Raw genomic sequence first — 27970 nt, forward strand, 5'->3', positions numbered from 1 at the left:
TTGCTATTGTTGTGTCATTAGTCTGGTCACAGTGCTCCAGTTTTCTCACCCAGGGACCGTTGCGGAAGAAGGGGAATGAGTAGATTGTAAGGTGAGATTTCTGGAGGGGTGGCCTGTGGGTAAAATTGTAGCATTTCCAGAATACGTCGCCTGGCTTTGGTGCATTTGCATATCCTCAGGGGTGCAGAGAAGTTCATCTCCTTCTCCGTGACAGTGTGTAATTACCTGGGCAACCAAGGGCAGTGTCTGAACCTGAGAGTTCAAGGGGAGGGGCTGGCTTGCTGGCTTGTTTGCTTCTTCAGGAGAAGAGGACAGAGATGGCCCTGGACTGCAGTTTGTAAGCAGTAAATGGGTTTTCAACTTCTTATTTCTCCCTTTGACTGATTTCGGTTTTTAGAGGTATTTTGCCCTGGAATTTCCTCTCCCCGGACTTACATGTATGTATACAGACTTGTTTTATTTTGTGATTTAATAAAAAAATGTATAAATTCACTGTCAGTTTTTAAAAAGAGTCCTTGAGTTTATATAAGTAGCTAGATAGACTTGGAAGAGGGAAGCAATTTGGCATTTAGGAAGATTTCTCCATATGTGAAGACTCTAAAGAGAAGGAAAATGAGTTTTATTTTTTCCTCATTGTTTCTATGTTAGATTTAAATACATTTAAAATCTCATTTTGCTGATTCTTGGAACAGTGAGTTGTTCCTAAGTTAAAACTGGGATCTGAAAATCAATTTGCAAGTGTTAGCAGTGACTTGTCCCTTTCTCCTTGTGTGCTGCCACTTTGGCTTGGAAGGCGAAGAACGTGTAAGATCAGTCTCTGTGTTATCTAGCTGCTTATCCCTCATGAACTACAAAGGCGTCTGGCTTTGTTGTTCTCACGGCTCTCCTCTAGGTCCTGGGGAGGGTACCGACACGGTCCCTTGACAGTATCTTACTGTTGTTTTTTTGTAATTTGATTCTTACCGTCTTGAAGTTGAATCTGCCCACTCTTTTCCCCACAGTAATAGACCTGAGGTGCTAATCCCTTGCTCATCCATGTCAAATGCTAAATTGGAAGCAACAGCTTAGAAATGTAAAACTCCTTATCCAATTATACTACAAGCTCTCTTAACCTGTCATGCTCAGTATCATCAGGGTGGGAGAAGGCAAGATCTCATTTTGTTAAAGATGATAGTGTAGTCTGAGTAAGCGTTAGCAAATCCTAAAATGCAAAAGCCATCCAAGGAAACAAAAGACGAGGTAGGAGCGAGGGTGGGGAAGTATTTTCGTTTTGGTAAGCTCAGGGCACATAGGTTTATGTGTGTCATGGTTAAGAGCACTGGCTGTGGAGTCCATCAGACAGAGATTTGATTCCTACCTCGCTAATGTGTGACAGTGGACCTGCCTGAGCCTCAGTCTCCTCGTCTGTAAAATAGGCTTAATGAAAGACCCTCCCTTGCAGGGTTTTGGAAAGAATGAAATCAGTGACTAGGTATAAAATGCTTAACTTGGTATATAGTCACTCTCAGTATAAGTGGTAAAGGCACTGCCCCCCACCCCGCCCCCTGGCATGTTAATGATCCAGCTGAGGAGGCTGATAGGCAAACCGCACACAAAGGAGCTAGGTGCTAAATATGAGTAAATGCCACAGACTTTGATAAAGACAATAAAGGCTGTAGGAGAGAGAGGTTGGAGGTCCGGCCATGACAGGAGTAACTTGAGCCAAGGTGGGCATCAGGAATGAAATGGTCTTGTGAAAAGTATGATTTTTCCACTGCTTTAAGAAAGGTCATTGTCTCAAATACAATTTGTATGTGGGTTTTCATGCCAAGATTTGCCCTGAAAAACAGTTTTTATTAAAATATGTTCATGTCTCTTCTGCCAGGTTGGGTGGTACTGACTGAAAAGATGGGCTTCTCTCCCCTAGCGTCATCATCAGATTATATCAACTCAAAGCTTCTTCAGTACTTGGAGTTCCTATTGGGAAAGGGGGGTGGGGGGGGGAAATGACCTGGTGAAATGTGATCATGTGATTTAGAAAAGACAGAACCGTAGCAAAGTCAGATACTGTTTATTTCAATGTGAAAGTCCTTGCAGTTCTGGTTCCTTTGTTGCCATGCCTGGAGGGTCCCCTTGTAGAAATCTGTACTCTTCAGTGGTGAAATTTCACTCCTCTCTTAGTCCCAGCGCGAATTTGCTGCTCCTCCTCCTCACACACCACTCTCAACCGTTACCTGGTCTCTGATCTTAGAGTTTATCAACAAAGGTAGAAGACAAGATGAAATGACCCGACACCACAGATGCACAACAGGCGAAGTTCTAATGATTGATAGGAATGTGAATAGATGGGCTCCCACACTTCAGCATGTCCACTGCTTGTGCAGTTGCTTTGTGGGAAGAAGATAAGCCTATCAGAGGGCAAGACAGGTATGCACGGAAGCCCAGTGGGGCTTTAGGTTACAGCAGTCCCTGTGATCAACTTGAACTGCTCGGGTTTATCTGCCTTGCCCACTAGGCTGTGAGCTTCCCAGAGCAGGGTCTGGTTCTTTTACATCTTTGCAGTACTAGGTGCTAGCACGGGGCCTAGACCTTAGGAGGGACTTGATAAATGTGCCTTACACCAAACTCACTTTCTTTTCCGCATTGCTGGAAATTGCATGCCCGCAGTGGCCATTTTGAGTACAAAGTGTTACTTTAGGATATTCTCTGTGGAGAAAGCACTCTAAACTCCGCTACAGATGTCTGAAACAAAAGGGGAGCTGAGTACCTAGGGGGTGGGGGGGTGGGGTGGGGGGTGGGGGAAATTCCCAAGGGAGGGAGCTGGAGGAGTGATGAGAAGGAGACACTCGCTGAGTAACCCTGTCTTTTTGAGTATGTACTTCTTACCCAAGATGGGGGTTACTTTCAGGAAGAATATCTTCAGATGTCATGGAAATAGTAGTCTAATCGCAATACTATAAACTGAAGTTCTAACTTTTGGGTTAAATTACCCTCTTTCTTAAACCCGTGGCGGCCATGCCCCCCCTCGCCCTGAAACCGCCTTTGGAGAATGGGGTGGGAGTCACGGCCGTGCAGGGAGGTTTTTGAATTGGCTCTGTGCCCCACTGCTCAGCTTTTTGCCTGCTCTCTGGTCTCCCTCTCAGTGAGCTACAGGAGAGATTCTGCAAAAAGCCAGTGTTCGCTTTAGATTTGCAGAAGAGACATTCTTAGAATTCTTCAGGAGAACTAGTTTCTAAAGTAAAAGATTTACCGGTAAACTAATGACCTTTGGTGTAATGTCCAAGCAGAAGTAACCCAGGCTGTTTCGCATTGTTGACAGAGAAATATTATGTGATTATATTGGTTTTTAAATGAAATTGAAATGATATGATTCAGTTTTCTAATGATAGCATAAATAAGCCTGCTAGGAATGCGTGCTTTTAAATACATGAATGGTCGGGATGGCTGAATTTATACATGCATGTACATATTTATCTTAGGATCTCATGCATGGTTTTCTATTTATACATACATAGTTAAGATCTCGAAAGGTCATTCCTCTGTCTAGCAAATGTAGAGGAACCACCACAAAATCGTGAAGTCTAAGTATTTGATTCTGTCAGTGACTCCCAGTTAGGATCCATAGTTTCCTTTCTTTGGACCAAGAAGCAGACTGTAACCAAATCTGTACTGTTGTCTGTCTTTTCTGTGTTAGAAATGGGAAGGTCACCTCAGTTTGTAGAATCATGCATTCTTCCCAGTTAGGGTTTACAGCCTGGACGTCCATTTAGATTTGGTCCTTAGTGAGCTGAAGTCAGCCTGGAAGAAGTGCATTTTGTTCACACTGCGGTACCAGGACTGAGATTTTGAATTTAACTTTATTAGAAATTAGGAAAATACCCATTTTTCCTTTCCAGGGGCGGTAGAAAGCTTACTATTTCAACACATGTATTTCCGTGAAGAAGAGATTTGATTTGAACAAAAAATAAAGTGTAGGATAGCGCAGAAGGTGTGCCCAAAATCTTGAAGGTTGTTTGTGAATAAGTTTGATTTTCGGAAACACTGCTAAGAAAAATGAGCAGGAGTTGGAAGACCTAGCTTTGAATTCTGGTTCTGCTGTTGGATGTAGACAGCTGAACTTAAGCCTCTGAGCCAATTTCATGCATAACGTTGAGATGATGGTATTTGCCTTCTCTACTTGAGAGGTAGAAATAGGTAAGAAAAATTTGGTAAGGAATAGGTAGGATATATATATATTAAAAGTGCTTCTTAAGACTGCAAAGCAATCTTCAAGGGAAACAACAACCAAGAAACATAGTTATTATCTTACTAGCAAGTTATTTCAAGACTGCTTAGTGAGTGAGAACTTTCAAAGGCAAACCGGTGGTTTTTTTGTTTTGTTTTGTTTTGTTTTGTTTTGTTTTGTTTTGTTTTGTTTTGTTTTGTTTTGTTTGTTTTGTTTTGTTTTGTTTTCTTCATGGTGAAAACGGCATCGGTTCCAGATTGAGGTTGACAGTTTTCCCGTCACTACTTGGGAAGAGAAGACTGAAACATATGCTTGCTTGTCCAGATTGTTTAAATGCCTTGCCTTTTACTTAACATGGCTATATGACCGTAGAGACGTACACAGTGGGACCTTGCTGTTGGATTTGACTGTTTATTAAGTAGCATTTATTTATTTATTTTTTTGAGAGGGCATCTCTCATATTTATTGATCAAATGGTTGTTAACAACAATAAAATTCAGTATAGGGGGGTCAATGCTCAATGTACAATCATTAATCCATCTCAAGTCTAATTCTCGTCAGTCTCCAATCTTCTGAAGCATAACGAACAAGTTCTTACATGGTGAACGAATTCTTACAGAGTGAATAAATTCTTACATGGTGAACAGTACAAGGGCATTCATCACAGAAACTTTCGGTTTTGATCACGCATTATGACCTATAAACAGTCAGGTCAAATATGAATATTCGTTTGATTTTTGTACTTGATTTATATGTTGATCCCACATTTCTCCCTTTCTTCTTCTTATTTTTTTATTTTTTATTTTTTTTTTGAGAGGGCATCTCTCATATTTATTGATCAAATGGTTGTTAACAACAATAAAATTCAGTATAGGGGGGTCAATGCTCAATGTACAATCATTAATCCATCTCAAGCCTAATTCTCGTCAGTCTCCAATCTTCTGAAGCATAACGAACAAGTTCTTACATGGTGAACGAATTCTTACAGAGTGAATAAATTCTTACATGGTGAACAGTACAAGGGCATTCATCACAGAAACTTTCGGTTTTGATCATGCAATATGACCTATAAACCATCAGGTCAAATATGAATATTCATTTGATTTTTGTACTTGATTTATATGTTGATCCCACATTTCTCCTATTATTATTATTATTTTTATTTTTAATAAAATGCTGAAGTGGTAGGTAGATGCAAGATAAAGGTAGAAAACATAGTTTAGTGCTGTAAGAAGGCAAATGTAGATGATCAGATGATCAGGTGTGTGCCTATGGACTAAGTATTAATCCAGGCTAGACAAGGGCAGCAAAACATCCACGGATGCAGAAGATTTCTCTCAAAGCAGGGGGGGGGGTGTGAGGTTCTGAGCCTCACCTCTGTTGATCCCCAAATTCTCACCTGATGGCCCCCCTGCGACTGTGCCTGTCTTAGGTTGTTCCTCCCTTGAGGAATCTTACCCGTCTCTGGCTAACCAGTCATCTTCCGGGGCCATACAGGGAAATGTAAAGTTGGTAAGTGAGAGAGAAGCCATATTGTTTGAAAAGGTTAGCTTTTTATTTCTTTGCAGATTTATGCCCTGTGGCTTCTATGCCCAGCACTTGTCTCGAGGTATCTTTACCACCTGGAGGAATTATGATACTCGGTAAATTCGATATGAGGCACGAATTCTATTTAAGGGTTGTAATTAGGAAGAAAGAAGAAAAGCTACAGATGTAGCATATGGAAGGAAACATGGGAGGATTGATTATTTCTTTGACATATCTTCTTGTACAGTACCTTAAGTATGCATAGGTTTTAAACTACTAACTAATTTGCACACACATATTAACATAATAGGAATACGGTGACATAAACAAAGCAAATCTATAATTACCATCCATCTCCAGTGAAGCCAAGAAAACCATTTAGGCACCCTAGGCATTTGTGAAAATTTGTCTATGATATGATGGATATTGTCCAACTGAAGTAGCATTTATTTTGACAAAAGAGTTTTCTTGAGTTCTGGAAAAGCACCTTTTCAGGCCAGGCAGTGTGTCAACTACTAGCAGGAAGGAAGCATAGCAAACCTGAGAGAAAGACTCTTGTTGTGGGTGATAGCAGCTCTATTTATTTAGCTATACATCTAATAATAAATGATAAAGCTGAATAGGAAAGTTAGATAAGGGAGATATGTTCTAGAGTGCAGGGCAAAGCCACTGTGAAATCATGATAATTCTAAAAAGTGAAGGTTCTCCAAGTCTCTGTTGCCAACAGAGTTACAGCTAAATGCTCCTGGAAGGGAAATGGAGGGGGTATGGTTTTTTGGTGCTGGCTCCTCTTGTAGCTTCTCTCTTCAGCTTCCAGTTTGAATTGTGCTTTTAATGCCTGCTGGGGAGAGGGGTGGAGAAAAACAATGAGATCGAAGGCAGGTGAGGGGGGCACTCAGTCCTTCATCCTTTTATTATAGAGATGAAGCCTGATTCACAGACCTAAGTCTTCTGTTAGGGGAACCTTTGTGGGACCCAGAATAGCCACTCCAACTTTTTCTACAATCAGGGTACCCCTGACAAAGGAAAGATGAATGAAGACCCAGAGCGCTTAGTTTCAGCAGTTTTAAATGAAAAGGGGAAACCTTGTTTCCTAACATGAGTATGTGACTTCCAAAACACATGGAGAGAGCTGTAAGTTTCATTTTCAGAAGGCACATACTGTGCGTTTAAAAAATGATTCATTTGGACATACGCTTTTTCGTATTAATCGGACAACTCCATTAGAAAACTTAAGGAGGATTTTGCATTTCTTTTTCAAAGTTACTTGGAGCAGGCACTTGAGAAATTATTGTACAGAGAGATTAACAGGTGCTAAATCAACAGGTTAAACATTGAAACTTGAAGACTGTTTTTTTTCAGTGTGCGTTGAGAGGGTAGTTGGCACCAAAAGCAAGACTTGGAAAGTATTTTCAGTGCCTAAGAAAGGCTTGCTGCCTTAGATGGAGCTTTATGCATTTAACTGCTCTGAGAAATTGCAGACTGTGAATATTAGACGTGGAATATGGGGTCACAGAGCCCTTTCACTTGGGTCCATGAAAACACAGTGGATTTGGAACAAGGTGTGTGTTTGGTGGTGGTGGTGGGGGGGGGCAGGGCTCAAATTTTACTTTCAGAAAATCTAAGTTCCCAAATAGGAATATTTTCCATTTCCACTCATTTGGCGCTAGTATTCATAGATGTGATAGAGATGATCAGCTTGATTTGATCTCATGGGTCTACAAATCTAAATTTAAGACTTGAAGTATATTTTTGTTAGGATATTTTCCACCAGCTTTACTGAGGTACAATTGAAAAAATAAACTTGTATGTATTTAAAAGTGTACAGGGTGATGATTTAATATATGTATACACTGTGAAATGATGGCTGCTATCAAGTTAGTTAACATGTCTATCCCCTTACGTAGTTACTTTTCTTGTTGTTAACACTTAAGGTCTTTTAGCAAATTTAAAGTATTCAGCACAGTATTATTAACTATAGTCCCCATGCTGTACATTAGCTCTTCAGAGTTTATTCATCTTATAACTGGAACTTTGTACCCTTTCACCAACATCTCCCCTTTTCCCTCATCCCCCAGCCCTTGGCAAGAGGGCTTTAATTACTGCATTCTCCTTTTTTGTGTGTCAGATTTCACATTGTGGGTAAAATTGCAACATTTCCAGAGTATCTCTCCTCGCTTTAGTGCATCTGCATATCCTCGGGGGTGGAGAGAAGTTCATCTCCTTGTCACTGGGTAATTAACTGGACTACCGAGGGCGAGTCTGAACCTGAGAGTTGAAGGGGAGGGGCTTCCTCCCTCCCTCCCTCCCTCCCTCCCTTCCTCCCTTCCTCCCTCCCTCCCTCCCTCCCTCCTTCCCTCCCTTCCCTCCCTTCCCTCCTTCCCTCCGCAGTGGAGCAGGGGAGAGAGACATGGCGCTGGACTGCAGTTTGTAAGCAATAAACGGGCTTTAAACTTTATCTCTCCCTTTGACTGATTTCGGTTTTTAGAGGCATTTTGCCCCGGGATTTCCTTTCCCCGGACTTACACACCATATAAATGCTGGTATACATTACTTGTCTTTCTCTCCCTGACTTATTTCACTTATCATAATGCCCTCCGGGTTCATTCCATGTCGTTGCCAATAGCAGGGTGCCCTTCTTTCTCATGGGTGAATTATATTTAGTTGCATGTGTGTACGTACACACACACATATATGCAGTTAAATACACACACACACACACACACACACACACACACACACACATTTTCTTCGTCCATTCATCTGTTGATAGATACTTCAGTTTTTTCCCTATCTGGGCTATTGTGAATGATGTTGCTGTAAACATGGGGGTGCAGAAAGCTCTTTGAGATACTGATTTCATTTCCTTTGGATATGTACTCTGAAGTGCGACTGCTGGATCATATGGTAGTTTTAGTTTGAATTTCATGAGGAATCTCTGTAGTGTTTTGTTACTAGGATCTCTTAGACTTGTTGAACCTTAGACTTGTTGAACACTGATGCTCATGGGTTAGAGTGGCTTACTCTAATCTTTAATCTTGTAGAGGGAACTCAGAGATGCCCTTCAGATACGGAACTGCATTATAGCTGTGATGTTACTATGAGCCATGTATAAAAACTGTTCTCCCAGAGGATTGTGTGCGTATACTATACTGGGGACCGCTTCAAATACTGTGTGTGTAAATACAACTCTAATTCCACTAAGATACTAAACTAAGATTTAGTATATCTTACATTCAGGTTTTCTTTATGCAGTTTTTATTATAAAAATTTTAAGAGAAACAGTTCGATTTAAATAAGATTATTATTAGGAATCACTAATATATATACCCACCTTGATTTAGAATAGTGTGTCAAGACATGGTACTGGTAGAATCTGAATATGCCAAAGTTCTTTCAACAGTTAAGGATTGTATGCCTGCCACGTGCCAGGTACTGGGCTAGGTGCTGGGGTTATAACAGTGGACAAAATAAAGGAAAATCTCTGCCCTCGAATAGGTGGAGAGGTAAAATAGACGGCGTATTAATTAGATGGTGGTAAGTTCATTGAAGGAAAAGATGGTAGGAAGGTAGGTGGTGAGAACCTTTTCCAAGGTCAGTGTCTTGCACATCAGTACCTTCGTGTATTTCTGAGGAGAGGGAAAGCTCATGAGGTAGAAAGAACAGAGCCTTTGTAGTCACAGACCGAGGATTGCGTGGCGGATCTGAAGGGGGCCAGGTTACTTAACCTGACCGAGTCCAGGGTTTCCTCACCTGTAAAATGGGAGGAGTTAAACCTATTTCATAGTGTTCTTACGAGTATCACATGAGAAAATGTAGAGAAAGCATTGGCACAGTGCCTGGCCTATAGAAATAGTTCAGTAAATGCTAACTATGATTACTCTTATTAATAAATCGTGCCCTCATTTCTCAGAGTCACTGACCTTGCTCTTTGTAACCTTAGCCTCAGGCTGGGGCCCTACCATCAATGGCCAGGTCGCCTGGAAGTCTGACAGGATCCACTGACTTTGCCACCTCGAACCTCACCCTTTTGATGCCCTGCCCACTGGATCAAGCATCTCCAGGACCCATGCTTGCCCCAGCTCCGCTGGACCCTGGTACCATCCGTTGGATGGCGTCCCTCGTATAGCAGAGGCACATACATGTTGCTATTCCTCCCCTTCAGTTAACAAGTGAATAGTTCATAGTCAGTAGTATCAACTGACAGGCTTCCAAATGTACCAATTTCTGTTTCACCTTAAATTCATTAAATTCTTGGAAGGCACATGGATCGGCAGAGTGCAGTGCTATCTCTCCAGAACTCTTGTCTTGAGCAGAGAAGCTCGTGGGTGTATGTGTTTGTGGTGTGTGTAAAGTCATGGAAAATATTTCTCTTGGGAAAGTGACTCCTTTAAGTGCTTGTTACCATCAATAATCCCTTCTTTTGTGAAATAAGGAATCTTCAGCACATGGAGAGGAATTCGTCTCGTGTGAGTTTGACTGTATTAACTTTATTTTTGTCTTCTATTAAGGAAAAGACCAAAATTGTTGAGCCCTTGGACTATGAGAATGTTATCACCCAACGAAAAACCCAGATTTACAGCGACCCCCTCAGAGACCTGCTTATGTTTCCGATGGAAGATATATCTGTGAGTTCAAAAACATGTCTTTAAAGAGAAGAACTGTTCTTTGCAAGCCGGTTCTTACAGCAAGAATGTTCCTTGTCTTTTAGATCTCAGTGATAAATCGTCAGCACAGAACAGTGCAGTCCACTGTACCAGAAGATGCTGAGGAAAGGGCCCAGAGTTTGTTTGTCAAAGAGGTAAGACCCTCAGAGGCAGGCCCCAGGGGAACATTCATCATATCCAGATAAATTTTCTTTCTTTAACGTAAGTGGAAAATAAAATTACTGTAACTCAGCTGACCTACATAACAAGTCTGTGTGATGTGCTACCAAGGAGACAGCTTATGTATGTACTCTCCCAAGCAGCACATGGTCTTTGTTTCTCTTCTTTTGGATTTAAATACTTTCTGGTCTTGGAGTTTAAGTTCAAAAGGGCCTATTGGGATTGGGATTTATAGCTGCCGTTGGTCTGGGGAGACACACTTAATCCCCAAAGGAAGATCCCAGTACCACCATTTCCCAGATGATTTTTAAATGCCTGTCAGCTTATTACTAGACTTTAAAAAACTGGATATATGTGTATTCTCCCTACATTTCAAGTAAAAGATTCCTGTTTTCTTTCAGTGTATTAAAACCTATAGCACAGATTGGCATGTGGTAAACTACAAGTATGAAGACTTCTCTGGGGACTTTCGAATGTTGCCATGGTAAGTTTAGAATTCAAGGGAAACCTTCAAGAGGAGAGAGATTAAACATTTTACCTTTTTTTTTTTGAAGCCACTTGTGAAACCTGTGTTCTAATTTATAATAAAGAAGAGCCTCAAACACCCAAGCATATTTGGTAAATACATTGGGGGTGACTGAGTATGTTTTAACTTGGCTACCTGAAATTCTTGGCCAAAAAGTGTGAGTTCACTTTTTGGCTTTGGTGTATGTATGTTGACCATCAAGTCATCTTCATTCGATTCTGGATAATGCAGTGAGCATTTTCCAGTGGTGTCAGTGAGGAAACTACAAGGTTCAGTTTGATGACCCCAGACCTCCCTTGACAAAAGTGCATCTCTGGAAGTTGACGTGTGGGCCCGTCCTGAGCACACTGGCCCAGGAGCCAGACTGTCAGGCTTCAAATTGTATTTCTGCCACTTACTAGCCTCGGGCCAGTCACTCAGTCTACTGGAGCCCTCCCTTTTCTCGTCTATGATACTGCTAACCCCAGAAGAGAATCTTGGGGAGGAATAAGACCGTAGCCTTCTCGTAATTCTTAAAGCACTTCCCCAGAGGAGAAAACAGTTCCTAAGATGACCAGACCAAGTTCATACAGCAAACAGATGCAAGAGCCAGAATTACACTAGTGGCTTTTTGACCTGGGGAAAGATAACGGTTCTGCCACACCACTAACAGCTCTGGCAGTTTCCGCCCCCTCCCCCGACCCCTGCAAGTATCTTGGCGTACTTAAAGCGTTGCTGCTGACTTGCACACGTAGGGCCCTTACGTAAAAGATAACGTAGTTTAGTCAGAGGGGAAAATCTGATTTGGGAAGGGGAGAAGAGTTTCTCCTCATGCCTTGGCATTTTCTTGGTTGTGAAAGAAAGAAGTCTACTCAGCTTCCTTGTGTTTTTTTGTCTGTTCTGTTCGGCATCTAAGACAATTCTCTTGCATTTTCAGCAAGTCTCTGAGACCAGAAAAGATTCCCAATCATGTATTTGAGATTGATGAGGACTGTGAGAAAGATGAGGTAAAGATGGGGGCCGCCGTGCTGATGTTCTCCAGGTCACTTCACTGAGATTTCCTTGAGAAAAGATGAGGGAAAGAATTGTTGTTGAATAATCTGTGGCCAGCTTTCAAGCTCAATGAGTGTTTTTAAAAATTAAAACAAAAATTGTTACATTTCCAAATGGAGTTCAGGAAAGATCAAGTGAAATGGGCTACGATTTGTATATAAACATGTTTTTCCACCTGTGGGACATGCTTGTGGAGTTGCTTTTTCCCCACACTGGGCATGTGGTGTGGTGATTCATTTGGACTCTCCTGCCTGATAGATCCCTCTTGGGACAGATGGCGCGGATGTCCGTGACATTTTGAGGTGCAGCTCGGCTGTTTATGTAATACAGAAGACTCTTCCAGAAGACAGCCCATACTACTCAGTAAATATTGCGTGCCTAACTGTGTGCGCAGCGCAGAGCCTTTCATTCTATAGTCAACGATTTCAAGTTTAATCAGGCATCTCTTCACGTGGGGGAGAGGGAACTTGATGCTTTCGGTAGAAAATGGGGCAGGGCCTAGTTTGTGCCCCCAAATGTTTGGTTAGATGGCTGGCTGGCTGCTGTTTCACTGATGGTTTTTACTCTATTTCAGGATTCATCTTCTTTATGTTCTCAGAAAGGCGGTGTGATAAGACAAGGCTGGTTGCATAAAGCGAATGTAAATAGCACCATCACGGTTACGATGAAGGTAAGAAGTAATTATTATATTACTTCCTCATTTTAAGGATGTTGTCATCAGTAGCCTGTCTGGAAACAATACTTTTTCAAAGATTTTTACAAAAGCCCTGGCACACAAACTTTTAATGAGCGGATTCTCAGAGGTGTATAGAATTTTCCAAATCTGAAACTCTGGGATACATTTAGAAGTGCAGCTTTTTAAAGAAATGTAATTATTATTCTGAATCAGGAAGTTTAAAGAAGGAGGCTGTCAGTTGAGCGAAGAAAAGAGCTTTGAAACCCAAGGGCATCAAAGGTTCCTGTGGGGGAAATGGATGGGATGAATGGAGGGATAGGGTAGTCCATTTATTTAGCAAATACTAATGAGGTGCTTGTTATTACATGCTGGTCACTGTGGGTAAAATACAGATATCTAAGATGGAGTTCCTGGCCTCCAAAAGCCTCTGGACTAAATAAGAAACATACCAAAGTAATACACAGACTGATACTTCAGTGCTGTTAGAATGAGAGCTTGGCAGTTTGACCTGAATAGTGAGTTTGTGTACAGGGTTTACGTGAGATGGGGGTGGAAACACAGAGGGGGATAAAATTGTGCAGGGCCTTGAATGCCTTGGACACGAGGTTGGCTTTGCTTTTGTTCAGGAGTCTGTGAAGAGCCATTAAAAGTCCAAGGGTAAAACTGATAGGCTACTTGAAGATTCTGAGCAGAAAAATAAATTATTCTCTGATACCAAAAACTGTTCTTTCAGAGACTCAGTATAGTATCATGTGGTTTGCTAAGGATGATTCACACTTCCATTAAGTGTTGAAGGTCATTCTGTCTTTCTCATAGCCTGCAAGCAGAAACCATGGGTGTCTACCAAGGGGAGACTCAAATTTTATCTCAATTTAATATTTTGCCTGCTGTTTTCCACTTAGTGGTCATATCCTGCCCTCACTTTCATTTTCAAGCCCTGAAAATAATGAATCCAAGTTGTGGTACGCTTCCTGTATGTCTCCTGCCCCTATGCTTGGGGCCTCACCACATGGTGATGATAAGAAGATCCATTTACTGCAGACTTACTGCGTGCCAGACACCACCCTGAGTATTTTGTATTCTGTATCTCATTTAATCCTCATGGTAGCCCTATGATATAGGTACTATTATTATTCTTCGTTTACAGATGTGGAAAGTGTGGCACAAAGAAATTCAGTGGTTAATCCAAGGTTACAGAGCCCCAAGTTTCCAGAGGTGGGATTTGAACCTAGGCGGGCTGATGCCTGAACCTATGCTCTTAATCGGCATACTGTCAGTGCTCACTAGCTGAATGAGCGAGACCCCATTCTTTGTTATAATGTATTTCCTATCAGATTTATCAGCATGTGTGAAGGTTATAATTCTGTGCAGATTATCAGAAAATGGTTCCTCCACTCCCTTCCCCTAACATTCCCAAAATATTAAAATGTTTTATTCATACTTAAGCTACAGCCCCAGATTAAGAAGTAAATATGATGTGTGGGAATCTGGATTCATGAAACAAGACATTGGGGAATTAATATCTTTACAAAACAGTTCAGCACAATATTCCTTTCAATAGTGAGTTTATCCTAAGGCCTTGAAATTAAAATTTGCTCTACATGTAACTGCTTTTAGAAGCCCATATTTATAAATCGAAATGAAGTTGTCTGTAAAAGCACATGCTTTTTATTTTCTTGATAATCCGTGAAATACACATTGGTTGATGTATTGGGCAGAATAATTGCGCCCCCCCCCACCCCCTCCTTATCCCAAAGACGGCCGTGGCCGTGCCCTAATCCCTGGAAACTGTAAAGGTTTCCTTACGTGGTGAAAGGGAGTTAAAATTGCTAATCAGCAGAGGGAGGATATCCTGAATTATCCAGATGGGCCCAGTGTAATCTCAGGGCTCCTTATAAGTGGAAGAGAGAGGCAGATGAGGAGAGACAAAGATGTGAGGACAGAAGCAGGATCAGAGAGAGAGAGACTGTTGCTGGTTTCGGAGGTGGAGGAAGGAGCCACGGGCCAAGAAATGTGGGCAGCTTCCGGAAGCTGGTAAAGGCAAGGAAATGGATTCTCTCCCAGAGCCTCCAGAGAGGAATACAGCTCTGCTACAACCTCGATTTTAGCCCAGGGAGAGCCATGCCGGACTTCTAAGATAGAACTGAGGTAATGCGTTTCTGCTGTTGGAAGCCACTAAGTTTGTGGTGATCTGTTGTGGCAATAGAAAACTAGTTCAGTCAGGTAATCAAAGATCGATTGTTTAGCTTGTGTGTTATGGAGGTTGCAAATTCCACCACTTACAGGGGCCAGGCAGGAACCATAAATTCATGAAGTGGGTGGTGGGTCTGAGGCAACCTGGTAACCACGTGGTCTGGCTGGAGAGGACAGCTGCTGCTTGTCTCCAGCTAATTGTTGCTCTGCGGCTGCTGCTGCTGAGCTATGCTTGTTGCTTTGCCTCTTTTTATCCCCAGCTGTTCACATTTTGGCCACTTATTATCTTTTTTTAGTGAGATATAATTCACATATACCCAAAAAAACCCCCACATTTCTTTTTAAAACCCTTACCCAACAGTAGGGCAAGGAAGGAAAAGAAGAATAAACCAAATTGGTCGTATGTGCCACGTAGCTCTTTAAAAAGATGAGATTTGGGAATTCTCTCTGGTTACCGATTTCATTTGTCCCAGCTATTCTCCATTATGGATTATGCATCTCCATCTTGGAGTTCTGGAGGCTAAATATATATATCCTGTATTCGCCTGGTTCCACCTCCTAAGCCAGAGCAGTAGCGTTGTGTTTCAGGGTTTATCACAGTCAGAATGGGCATGAGAGGGAAGGTTCAGCCAGATTCCATTCACAGTGTCAGGGATTTTGCCAAGATACCTTTCTCCTGTGGGAATTGTGTTTCACCTGCTCGTTAGTTCAGCATAGTTGGAGTTAGGTGAAACGTGGAGCATTTGCTGTGCTCTGCCTCTCTGGAAGTGGAGGGCATGTGAACATGCCGAGCAGGCCGGCAGAGTGTGGGGCGTGGAGAGCAGCTTTGTAGTCAGTTGCCAGGCTGGACTTTGGAATGAGGGCTGAAGCGGAAGTCCAGCCCTGTGAACTGAGGTGCATGGGCTGTGAACGGGGGTGGGGGGTGGGCAGGGGGCTTGCACTTCTAGGTGATCTGTTACAGGATGGGGGGCGTCATACACATTCTTTCTGCTTCAGGCCTGGATTGGCTCAGGCCTAGGAGGGAGGCCAACCCTAACAGTGCGATGAGCAGCTGACCCTGCTCTTGGAGAGTTGGGAAAGGCAGAGAGAAATATGAGGCAGAGGGCTGACAGTTTGAGACCTTCTGAAAGGAACAGTTCTATATACGTGTTTCCACTGTGTTAGTCCTTGAAGTGAAGAATATTAATGCATCTCCTCCGCACACGGAAGGGTGATTTGGGCACACCGTCTTCTGAGTCACTTTCCCGATGCTGGTGGCGGTTTTACCGTTGGTGCATCTGGAGTCCCCTGCCTGCTAGGACCTCCAGCCCACACTGGTGAGAAGCTTCAGTAGCTTTAGCAGGGAGCACGACAAGGCTAGAGCTCGCAGGGTTGAGAGCCGAACACCTTTTCTATCAGAAAATTCAAGCTTTGACAGCCCCTGCAAACTCACAGGGGAGGGATCTCGGTATTAGTCATGACTCACTGGCAAATAACAGCCGACAGGAGCCATGCGTTTTCCCTCCTGTTTTTTCTGCACCTTCTTGGTGTGTGGTGGCTTGACATTGGCCTGCAGTTCCCTCTGGGGTTGACAGGGATTGAAGCAGGGCAGCTTGATGCCTTTTAAAGTGAGGTGTAAGTTTGAAGGGTCTTTATCATTTAAAAATGTCTGCGTTTAAAAAAATTATGTAGAATCCTTTGGAAAGTTTGAAATTATGTACAGCTTTTCATGGTTCTTATAAACAAGTTGGAGTCTTTTCCCCAGACACTTTGACTGTCAGAGATAAAGGGATCTAATAGCAATGAAGGGAAAAATGAAGTCATGAGAGAAGGTAGAAAGAAAGAAAATGAAGGAAAGAGGGTGAGGAAAGACTCAGCAAAGTCTAACAGATGAAATGGAAAATCAGAAGACTCCTGGTTATGAGGTCTTTTGAGAAAAAGCAGCCACATGACCTGTAACGTGATAGGAATAATGTAGCCAAAGTAATTCATGTATGGGCTCCTTTAGAAAGTTGAACTTCCCTAGCTAGCTGTCAGACAGTTTAGTTTAAGTGCAATTGACCCCCGAACAACATGGGATTGAACCGCATGGGTCCACTTGTATGTGGATTTTTCCCAATAAATATATTTGAAAAATTTTTGAAGATTTGAGACAATTTGAAAATAGTTTCCTTTCTCTAGCTTATTGTAATATGCAGTATAGAATGCATATATTGTGCAAAATAGGTGTTTATCGGCTGTTCATCTTATTGGTGAGGCTCCCTGTCAACAGTAGGCTACTGTGCAAGGGGTCGGTGCCCCAAAACCCACATTGTTCAAGGGCCAGCTGTACATTCCAGTCAGTTGTGATGGGCCCTAGGGATAAGGGGCCAGAGAAGGAACTGAGTTCTTCATATTGGAAGATGCAAGACCCCATATTTATGGACTAAATATTTGTATTTCCCCAGTAGTACACACCTTTCCACCCGCTCTAGTCAGTTGTTTATCAAGAGAGAGTCAGCATCCTTTTCTGCAGTTTGTCATATTTCCCCAGAAGTGCTTGCTGGGCACCCCTGTCATTGGCTGAGAAACCAGCCACTAGGAACCCAGGCCACTGGAGGGCTGCTAGTGGATTACTCTCTTAAGTCACGGTTCTCGGTACCCGAGTACCTCCTTTCACCGAGGAGGATGTTGGCATCGTGCAAGTCTTGCGAAAGCTCTGTTGGTTGTCTGGGCGCAGTGACCAGTCTACTCAGAGCTCGTAGCTTGCTTTTTTCTTGGTGTTCATGTTAAAACAAGACAAGCCGTGTCATGAGTGATTAATTTCCATGATTGGTACTTTTTAGCTAATGAGAACGCACCCCATGTGCCACTCTAAAATTCCTGGAAAAATTTTGGAGAGGAGTTTACGGTACCGAGACTAATAAACGATCCCTGTGTAACTGTCCTAACAGAAACCGATTCCTTTACATTCATTCTGTCTTTCTCAAGTAGCTGCAAGAGGCATCTGCTTTTTTCAAGTGCTTTCCGTGTATCAGTGAAGGAATTTAATGAGGACTAGGTAGCTGTGATATTGCACATGACCTTCCCCTGGTATTTAAAACTGTGTTTCCTAAGGGATCTAATGGTATATGGAATAAGGAAGAATCTGATCTGGAGAGTGGTTTTTTCATTAAAAAAAAATTAGTGCAGGTTCCTGGCCAGCCCCTGGGACACCCACCTTCATGCATCTTCTTGGCTCACTTTGGTCACATTCTTCTAGCTGCCCCTTCCCCATTCTAGCAATTAAACGAAGTGTCTTGGTATATGTTATCAGGGTTGCAAGTTCAGCTGCTTGATGTATGACTCACATCTGGTGCCTTTTTTTTTTTCCCCTGCACAAAAGAGAGCCGTTTGTTATATATGCAGAGTCTAAAAGTCCTCACTTATTCTTCAACTGTTATGGGAGGGTTTTTTCCCTTCTGCAGTGGGAGAACCACACATCAAAAGAGCATTTTACCTAAGAAAGCACCTAAGGTAATAAAATAATTGCTGTAAGGCCAAGGTCACTCTGTTTATTGGAAAAAGGAAGAGAAAAATCTTTTATTTTTGCTATGTTGGTGCACTGTATTCTCAAGTCTACCAGACTGTCTCTAACAGCTAACAAAAGGAATTGCACTCATTCTATGGGTAAGGGATTTCTCACTAACTTGTGTTTTATGTTTTGTTTTCCCCCATTCATTGGTGACTGTCTAAACGCATTTATTAGGGGCTGCTTATGTGCCAGACACTATTAGGAATCAGTGAGTTCATCACCAGACGTATATAGAATATGTTATTAATATAAAGTGTTGGCATTGCAGAGGGTAGAGAGAAGTGTAACATGCAGAGCTTAAAACCTGTTTGGGGAGATGAGACATAAAATAAAAACACTGTTTTAAAGTGGTCTCGAGACCAAGTACTATATGAGTCCAGATCACTGCGATCTGGGCTCAGAGAAGGCTTCTTGATGGAGGTGGGACCTCAAAAGGAGGGACTCAGAAAGGAAGTGGGTGTGGAAGGCAGCACGCACAGGGCAGGTGTGTTAGGTGGAGTTGGGTAGTCGGGAGATAAAGTTGGTTTAGTCCTTTGGTATCTCTCTGTGCCTCAGTTTCTCTGTAACACAGAGATGATAATAATAATTACCACACAAAGTTATTTATGAGGATTGAAAGGTACGATATGAGGAAAGTACTTAGCCAGGGACTGTAATGTAGTAAGCACCCCACAGATGAGGGCAGTAGTTATTTTATATTAGTAGGACTGTGGGAGCATATGGAGTGCCCGATCAGGCACATGAGCTTTACCATGTGGGTAATTTGCGGTCATTGGCAATCTGAGCAGGGGCATGACATGTAGAAATAAAGCTAACCAAATAATTTGTCTGTAATGAGAAGGTGGATTGTAGACCCTTCCTGCTAGACTTTGCTTCAAGCTCAGTAGTTAAAAAAATCTCCAGTACTCAGATATGGTGGAATTACTTAAGAAAAGCTATTGGATTTTTAACTGGTTTCCCAGAGAGTAGACCTATGTGACATAGTGAAACCTGATAGGAATGTAAAAGGATATGGTGGAGAGAGATGAGTTCTATATTAGGTTGCCAACCTACTGGTAGGGATTCTTCAGCAGGACGAAGTTCCTGACATGCTGGTGTAACTAACTGCAACTCGGTTTTCTGATAAGTCATGGGGTTCTCTTCCCTATCGTTTCTTTCGTCTTTGCTTAGAACAGCTCCGAGACCCAGTATGTCTCTTGCTCCTGCTTTCTCCTTTTCCTTGCTTCCTCTTTTTTTTTTTTTTTTCTGCTCTGAGACATTAAACAAGTAAGTTTCCCTCACCCCACCCCGTTTCTACATTGCTCCTGGCTTACCTGCTTTGCTAAATAGCCTTTAGGGCATTCCTTCTCAGGGCTGCTGTTTCATGTAATTTAGCAGTAAATAACGACTCTCTCGGTAAACAAGTCTTGAGATTTATTATATAAAATGATACATGGCTCTCCTAATTTGAGGATATTAGGTGCTCAAAGCTTCCTGCCTTCGATGTTTGGTTCAACTGAGTTGACAAAAGGCCTTTCTTTGTTCCTGCTCCAGAAACGGTCATGCAGTAAATATTCAAAACGTTGTCCTCTGGACAGCTGAGGACCTTCAGGAGACTTGGCAGGACCTGATCCCAGAGAATTCTCTCCTTGACTTGCTTCCTCTCTGTTTGATTCTTCTGGGTGGTCTGAGTGGGCCACTTACCGGGATCCATGCTTCTCACTAAGGTGGGGAGTTTTCAGCTGTGTTCACCATGTAGGGGAAAAAATAGGAGGAGGAGGAGGAGGAGGAGGAATAGAGTCATTACAGAGAAATACCATTCTTGATGAAACTGCTAGACCGTCTGACCTGGAGAATGAATTACTCATTCATTCATCACTTGTTTTATAAAGTTTTCTTGAGTCCGGGCACTGTTCTGGGTACTAGGGATACAACAGTGAATGAGACATGGACGGTAACAATCTAAAAGAGACAGACAGCAAATACACAGATAGATGAATAAGGTATGTTTGAACAGTGAGTAGTGATTGTGGTCTGAGAAAGATAAAATGGGGTGCCGTGATGAGGGTGGGGAGCGGTCACAGAAGGCCTCTCAGAGGAAGTGAGATTCAGGCAAAGACCTGAAGGAAGTAAGACAGTGAACTAAGTGGCTATGTGGGGGAAGAGGATTCCGGGCCAAGGGAACAGAAAGTGCAAAGGCCCAAAGGAGCTTACTAAACCAGTGTAGCTGGAGCAGCATCATTAGAAAGTCCAAGAGGTAACGTGAGGCCAGATCCCGGACGTCATCCCAGGCTGTGGTGAGGATTTGGGGTCTTACTCTAACCTTGATGGGAAGCCATTGGAGGGTTTGGGCAAGATTCTCTTTGTCGCCGTCCTAGGGTTCTGATTCCCATCCTACTGATGTGCCCGAGGGAGCTCTTAGCCTCTCAGTTTGACGTCAGGGAAAATGTGGGTAAGGCTGCTGATCCCCAAGTGATGTTAAAATAATTAGCTATTGGTTGTGAAGGACTTGAGGCCTTCAGATGAAAGATACGATGTAATTACCACTGTTGTACATGGCGTAATTCTTTTTGAACTATAGCTGTCTTCTTTTTGAAATTGAAAAACAACAATGTAGACCTGTACCCTAGATAGCAACAGCTTGGAAATCTAAAAAAATGTCAGGGAAGTCATGTATCTGATCTCCCTTTTAGTTCCACATGAGAGATGTAGGATGTCCCTTTCTTCTTTGAGAGGCACCTTAGAAGATTCTCTTTGTCACTGTCATAGGGTTCTGATTCCAGTTCTACTGATGTTCCCAGATGTTGAAACCCAACATACAGAACATTAGAATGAGAAGACATCTTCGAGATCTTATAGATCTGTTGTTACAGGGGCAGAGTCTAATTTCAATGGAAATGATTTTTTAAAATAGTTCCTTATGGTACAAACTGTGTGCTTCTAGCCTGTAGGAAATCACTTGGGGAGGACGACTCCAAGCCTCGAAAGGCTGCTGTGTTATTTGTTCAATTTCAGTAAAATATTTGTAGGTCATAAAAGAAACGGCGGGATCAGATCAGATGATCTGTAAGATCATTTTACATGTGAGGAAACAGAGAAGCAGAGTTCTGAAGGCACTTTCCCTGCTGGTGAGCAGGGGTGCTGGACGAGAATCAAGGTCATATAACTTACACACATATGCTGCCTTTCCAGATTCATGCACTACCTACCTCAGTGTCACATTTAGACATAATTGCAATGTTATAGGAAGTAACTTACTGTAATTTCAGATCCCTTTCCGTCTCTACTTGTAATGATGTGCTTTGCTGATCTTGGAAGTGGTGGCTGCCACACAATGTCTCTGCTTGGTGAGGCATCTGTACATGAAAAAAATTTCACAGAGTATAATTTGACTCTGTGCCATGAATGTTTTTGCTCTGTGTTTCCCCTTCTTTTGGCCCTCTCTTTGTTCCTGGCTAGAGATGCTGTGAGTGGATTCTACAAACTGTAGCACTGAATCTATAAACTTTTGAGTTTTAGATTGGATCATAGTTCAGGTTCTAATCTGGTTGTAATTTTTTCAAATTAATTTTTGTTTGGAAAGTATTTTAATTTTTGTCATGTTTAATTATTGTGATTTTTAAAACTGGTGTTTTGTTCACGTGAAATTGACTCAGTAGGGGATTTTAGGTCTTCTGGTTCCATTTTAATAACAGATGTGAACCACTGTCATGCAAATAAGAAAACATATATATATATATATATAATATATATATATGTAAAATCACCATTATGATTAACATTTTCCTTGTATATGATACCTAGACTTCTTCAGTTATAGCTCCAGTAAACTTAAATGTAGGTGAATCAAATATGAGAATATATATATGTATTTTCATAGTATGAGATCACTCACACACACTCACCCACCCTCTTTCTATACCTTTGCATCTGAACGTAGCAACAGTTTACTTGATTGGCATTGAAAAACAAAGTGGCATTTTTTTGCTTGGACTCCCTCTGTTGATAGCATATAGCCCACATGGCTACTCCCTGAAATAAAAGCAATAGCATTTACCAGTCTAACCTGTTGGGTCGTTCCTTACACTGGTATATTTTATCATTCATTCCAAAATCATTGATATTTAAACAAGTCAAAAATAGTTACAAGCACATAATTTCTTTTTACTGCTTTTCCTATAGAGAAATGCCCCTTAACGTTTTCGCATTTCGCCTACATTATGGAGAGATAAACTTTTGATATTTCATGTACTTTTCCAGAAGTTAAGTAGTTTTCCAGAAACATCTTGCCAAATAATACTCTTCCCATAATTAAAAGTTCCTGAAAGAGTCAGAGATCATACTAGGTAATCGGATGGGTGATTTAAAATGGCCTGCTGAAATCTTAAAGCCAACTTCTGTAAGGCAGGAAGCATAGGGAAGTATTTTCTCAGTAACCAAGAGTTGCTTTCCTAGTCTCTATTCCCATTCCCACCCTGAAATTTTAGATCCATCATCCTGGGGAATTTTACTGTATAGAACAAGTGCCTGACACAGCGTGTAGCTTGTGGCTTATTGAAAGAAGCAGAGATTCATAGGAACTCTGAATCCCAACCCCCTGCCTTTTTAAACCTGCTTCATCAGGTCGAAGACTCTTTAAGGGAGAATAAAGGGGCAGCGTGAATGAAGCAGATTGTTTTCCTCCTTTTCCCCATGGGAGTAATGGGTTTCGCTGTGAATTGTAGCAACAAGCTACTCCTTAACTTGTGAATCTTGCATTTCAAATGGATGGCACAAACCTATCGGGCCTATTGACTCAAATCTCAGCATTCAGGGCGTTCAGCAACTACTGATTCTCAGTGTTGCCCTGTGAATGTATTATATATAAGCTGGACTTGGCAGAAGCAGGAGCACTGGAACGCAGAGGTGAGTATGGTATGGGCAGGTGAGCGGTGAACATAACGATGGAGGAGTGTGTGTGTGTATGTGTGAATATATTTTTATATTCATGCTTGGATTTGTGGTGAAGTGAATGAAATGGTAAGAATCCTGTCACGGTTTGCAATGTAAATGGGAAAAGGATGCCTTAGTGAAATGGATAGAAAAATGCTTTATAAACTTTGAAGTGTTAAAACTTCTCTAGATATTTAACTGAGAGTAAATCACTTGACTTCATATTCTCCATCTTAAAAGAAAATGCAAGTAATTATAATTCCTGGTGACTTCTCGAGAGTTGTCTGAAGATTGTCCAGATATAATGCCTGTGGCGAGCCCTTCAAGGTTTTCAGTTCAAAGAAAAGTATTGAAGTGCAATGTGTACGTAGCAGATAAATTATTGCTGATTTTTCTCCACCATAGGTATTCAAGAGACGGTATTTTTACTTAACTCAACTTCCTGATGGTTCATATATTCTCAATTCCTATAAAGATGAGAAAAATTCAAAAGAATCTAAAGGTTGCATCTACTTGGACGCCTGCATTGACGTTGTTCAGGTAGGGCTATAGAAAGAATCTTTCTTTTTCTTTCTCGAAGATGTTTATTGGCTGACTATCAGGAACCTCAGCATTTTTCTGTCTTGGTTAATGGCATCTCCACCCACCAGAAACTTTCGTACTAGGAACCTCAGAATCGTCTTCAGTGCCCCGTTTGTGTTTTGTGCTAGCAGTCAAGTGTTCACGGTCCTTGGGTATCTGGCTCTAAAGTGCCTCTTGAAATCTCGTACCTTCTCCCCATTCTTGCTGCCACTCCTCCCATTTTCCCTTTTATTCTCTCTTGCCTAGAGTCTTGCCTTCCTCCCTGACTTCTGATTTGTTGTTCTATGCCTATGCACCTTCCAAAGACATAGATGAGGTCCTTCACTTGCCTACGCAAACCCTTTGGCTCTTGATTTATTGGCTTGCAGAGCGAGACTGAAAGCTTTTCGTATGGCACTGCAGGCCCACAGCGATTTAGCCTTACCCTGCTCTCTAACCTCACACATCCCCTCACGCATTTTTTGTGCTCTAGTCGCACTAGGCTAAGCATTCCACAGTTTCACATGTATGTGCCTGCCTTATTTTGGTTTCTCTGCTTGTCATAGACTTTCCCCTTCTGTTCCTGTTTGGGCCATATCTTGTAAGACTCAGCTCGAATGGGCCTTCCGGCATGAAGCGGGTTCGGTTTTCTTCCTCACTCTCAGGCCCTCTGAATGGAAACAAATGCTACCTCTGTGCTGTTTCCTATCATAGAACTGAATCACACTCTGAATTTGTGGTTAATTCTGCACATTCCTTTTAGGGTTATAGAGATGATGTCCTTTTCGAGTCTGTGTCCCCTGTAATAATTAGCCGTGGTGTGTACACAGTAAGGGCTTCACAGATGTTTCCTTATTTGCATTACTGAGGGGGCGTGAACAAAGATGGGCTGGAAACAGAAGGCAGAGAGGTGATCTAATAGGAAGTTGATTGACCAAGAGGTGGGAGCCATTACTATAGAGTCAGGGCGGCGTGGTTGTCTAGAAGGAGCCGTGGGCTAATTAGGAGGCAGCGGATAGATCAGTTCGGCGCCCTCAGCTTACCTGAATCTTAATTTTCAAAACTATAAAGTAGGATTAACAATACCTGTTTACTCTATCAAATGAGATCATCATGAGGACCAAATGAAAAATAGTCTTAAAAATAAAAAGATCCGTGTGAATGAAAGGTGCCTTCTTTTTTTATATATATAATATATTTCTTGTCTTACCGGAAGAAAGAGGGCATACCCAATTCTCAGAGTTTCTCAGTTAGCTCTAGTGTGTTGACCTTCCCTTATAGTTCCCAGGCTTTGCTTTCTCTACCTATTTATGATTCTTCCGTCCCAAATATTTGAAAATCTATAAATCTATTACTTGCTGCTGCAGCAGTTTAATTGCATAAGTTGCTATGATTTGAAGAGGAGAAGGAGGAACTTCTGTGGTTCTTTCTTGAATAATGACCATGCAGTGGGCAATTATTGATTCATGAACTTTTCTTGAAATGAATGCTGAGGTATTTGGGAGTGGGGGGGAGAGGGCATCATTTGTTTTGTCATGATAGAGAAGGTGGTAATATGAAAATGTGTCATTGTGTTTGAGGAAAGGAGGAGGCTGTTTTTCTTTTTCTCTCATGTGCTAGTATTTCAGGATAGGCCACTTGCATATTTTCTAGTGAGAGCCACCATTTAATGTGAACCAGTTACAATCTTTTATGCTGCTATGATGCATTTCATGTTATGCATGGTAAAGTGAATTAGGTATCGATACTGCATTTTGTGGTGTGATATAAAGCAAGGACCAGATGTATTTCAGGTCACATGTAAGCTTGTTTTTAAGGGCTGATTTTGGAAATCTGTAGATATGCAAGGAAAACTGTAAGCAGTGTGGAAATAGTAAAACATTTGCTTATTTTCATGGTGGTAGTTTGATTATCTAAATGTGAAGGATGTCAAAAGGCCCTGAATGGTAACGCTCACCCAACAGGTAGTAATTTAGGCCAACTTTGTGCATATACCACTCTGCTCAGTACTGAGGGGAATAAAAATGTTTGACATGGTCATTTGTCGTCTTGGAATTTCTATTTCTTGTTGAAAGAAGCAGTTCTTTCATGGAAGTATTGACATATGTGCTGAGCTGAGGTTAAAACACAATCCAACGAGAGACCTAATATTAAAAGGGCAACTAAACTAACTGAACACATCTTTTCTTTTTTTTTTTCTAGTGCCCGAAAATGCGCCGTCATGCTTTTGAACTCAAGATGTTAGATAAGTACAGCCATTATCTGGCTGCTGAAACTGAGCAGGAAATGGAGGAATGGTTGATAACTTTGAAAAAGATTATTCAGATCAATACGGACAGTTTAGTGCAAGAGAAAAAAGAGACGGTAGAAACAGCACAAGGTCAGAATTTTTAAACAAATCATTACTGAGGTGAAGCCCTTATCTTAAGTCCATAGGAATGTCCTTTGTGTAGGGTGAATGTAGAACTCTTAATCCTGAAGGTTGACCTACTTCTTCATTAAAAAGGACTATGCAGGTTGATGTATTTTTTTTTTTTTTTCAGTTGATGCTTCATGGGCTCTGACACATGAAATATAACCAGACTGAAACGGATAGGGACTTCAGAATGGCAGATTTTCTAAAGCCCATTAAAGTTTTCCTTATGCTTTCATGATCAAAATTCTTTGCAGTAAATCTAGTAGGAGAGGATGGGGTGGGATTAATGGTTAGGATATTCCTCTTAGGTGATTGGTAATGGTCTGCATGGCTTGGAACATCTGCTTTTAATGAATTTGCAGATGATGAAACTAGCAGCCAAGGAAAAGCCGAGAACATCATGGCCAGTTTGGAAAGGAGCATGCATCCGGAACTGATGAAGGTACATCTTTCTTATGGCAACTTGTCTCCAAGTGAGGCAAAGCAGGATTAGCTATTAAAGTTTTAATGCCGGCTTCCGTTTGGCCATGTGACTTCTAAGTTAAAAACCACAGCAAGGTATTGAAACAGGTTGAGATTGTAACGGAGGTTTACACTCCTAAAGTTGGACTTGTGAGTGCCAACTAACAGTTGAGAAAATCTTAACTTGTTTCCCAGAGGCCAAGAAGTACTTCTAGACTTTCATGACTTTATTTATTTTTTCTGTTACTTCTTACTCAGTTTAATTACTATTTGTCATTTATAAAATAGTTATTCTTCATTCAGGGGGCTGTTGATGCAGATTGAACACAATATTCAATCTAATGACTTGTACATGTTGATTTCCTAATCATATTCTTTATATGTAAATTAGAGAATATGTAGACATTCTATATATGCCAATACGTATGAATATGTATACAGATAATTTCATCAGGTAAAGATTTTGGTGAATAGACATCATTTGTGTTAATCACTCTGCCCTTTGCAGTTGGAAGTGAGCCAGTTTTGAAAGTGTAGAGCCCTTTTGCATCCCACTCCTCTGTCCGAGAGAGAATTTCCACGCGTGGGGAACCAGACCACCTCCATATGCCACCGAGCCAGGCCCTGAAGTCTGTGAGGATAGACACTCCTTTATTTGGGACCTTGTCTTATGTATCTCTTTGTCTGGCTATTAATTCGTATCCTTTACAGGATCCTTTATTAAACTAGGAAAAGTAAAAAAAAAAAAAAAAAAAAAAAAATGTGGAGGTGATTGTCCTACTTGTCTTAGTAGGTTACATATTTTACTCTGTGGACTCTATACTGTAATAGATTAGAAGGCTATAAGCCATTTATTCATTTAAATCCTTGTTAAACCTATTTACGTTTTTACTCTATCGCTCTTGCTGTACTACTAAGTACACCAGTTTAGAAGCTACTTTTTTCTCCTTTAAATTTACCCTTCTCTAATTTGAACTTCAAAGCTATTTTCCAAAATTTAGGAACAAACTCATGATCCCCTGATCTAAACTTATTATGATAGTGCAGATGCTAACGTATCCCCTCTTGAGTCTTTGTCATTCTAGACTGTACAGCCCATTTTGT

The 27970-nt window shown here is 41.5% G+C and overlaps 1 protein-coding gene across 1 annotated transcript in view; it reads left to right on the plus strand.

The window, feature by feature from the left end:
* The window catches only part of LOC108388140 (dedicator of cytokinesis protein 11-like), a 135527-nt gene that overhangs the window by 32883 nt on the left and 74674 nt on the right, over positions 1-27970 (plus strand). Inside the window, 8 exon segments of the mRNA XM_073227563.1 lie at positions 10243-10359; positions 10443-10532; positions 10959-11041; positions 12000-12069; positions 12690-12785; positions 23833-23967; positions 26191-26368; positions 26767-26846. Of these exon segments, the coding sequence (XP_073083664.1) occupies positions 10243-10359; positions 10443-10532; positions 10959-11041; positions 12000-12069; positions 12690-12785; positions 23833-23967; positions 26191-26368; positions 26767-26846 (849 nt within the window).

Source organism: Manis javanica, chromosome X (assembly GCF_040802235.1).
Source record: "Manis javanica isolate MJ-LG chromosome X, MJ_LKY, whole genome shotgun sequence".
Lineage (NCBI taxonomy): Eukaryota > Metazoa > Chordata > Mammalia > Pholidota > Manidae > Manis > Manis javanica.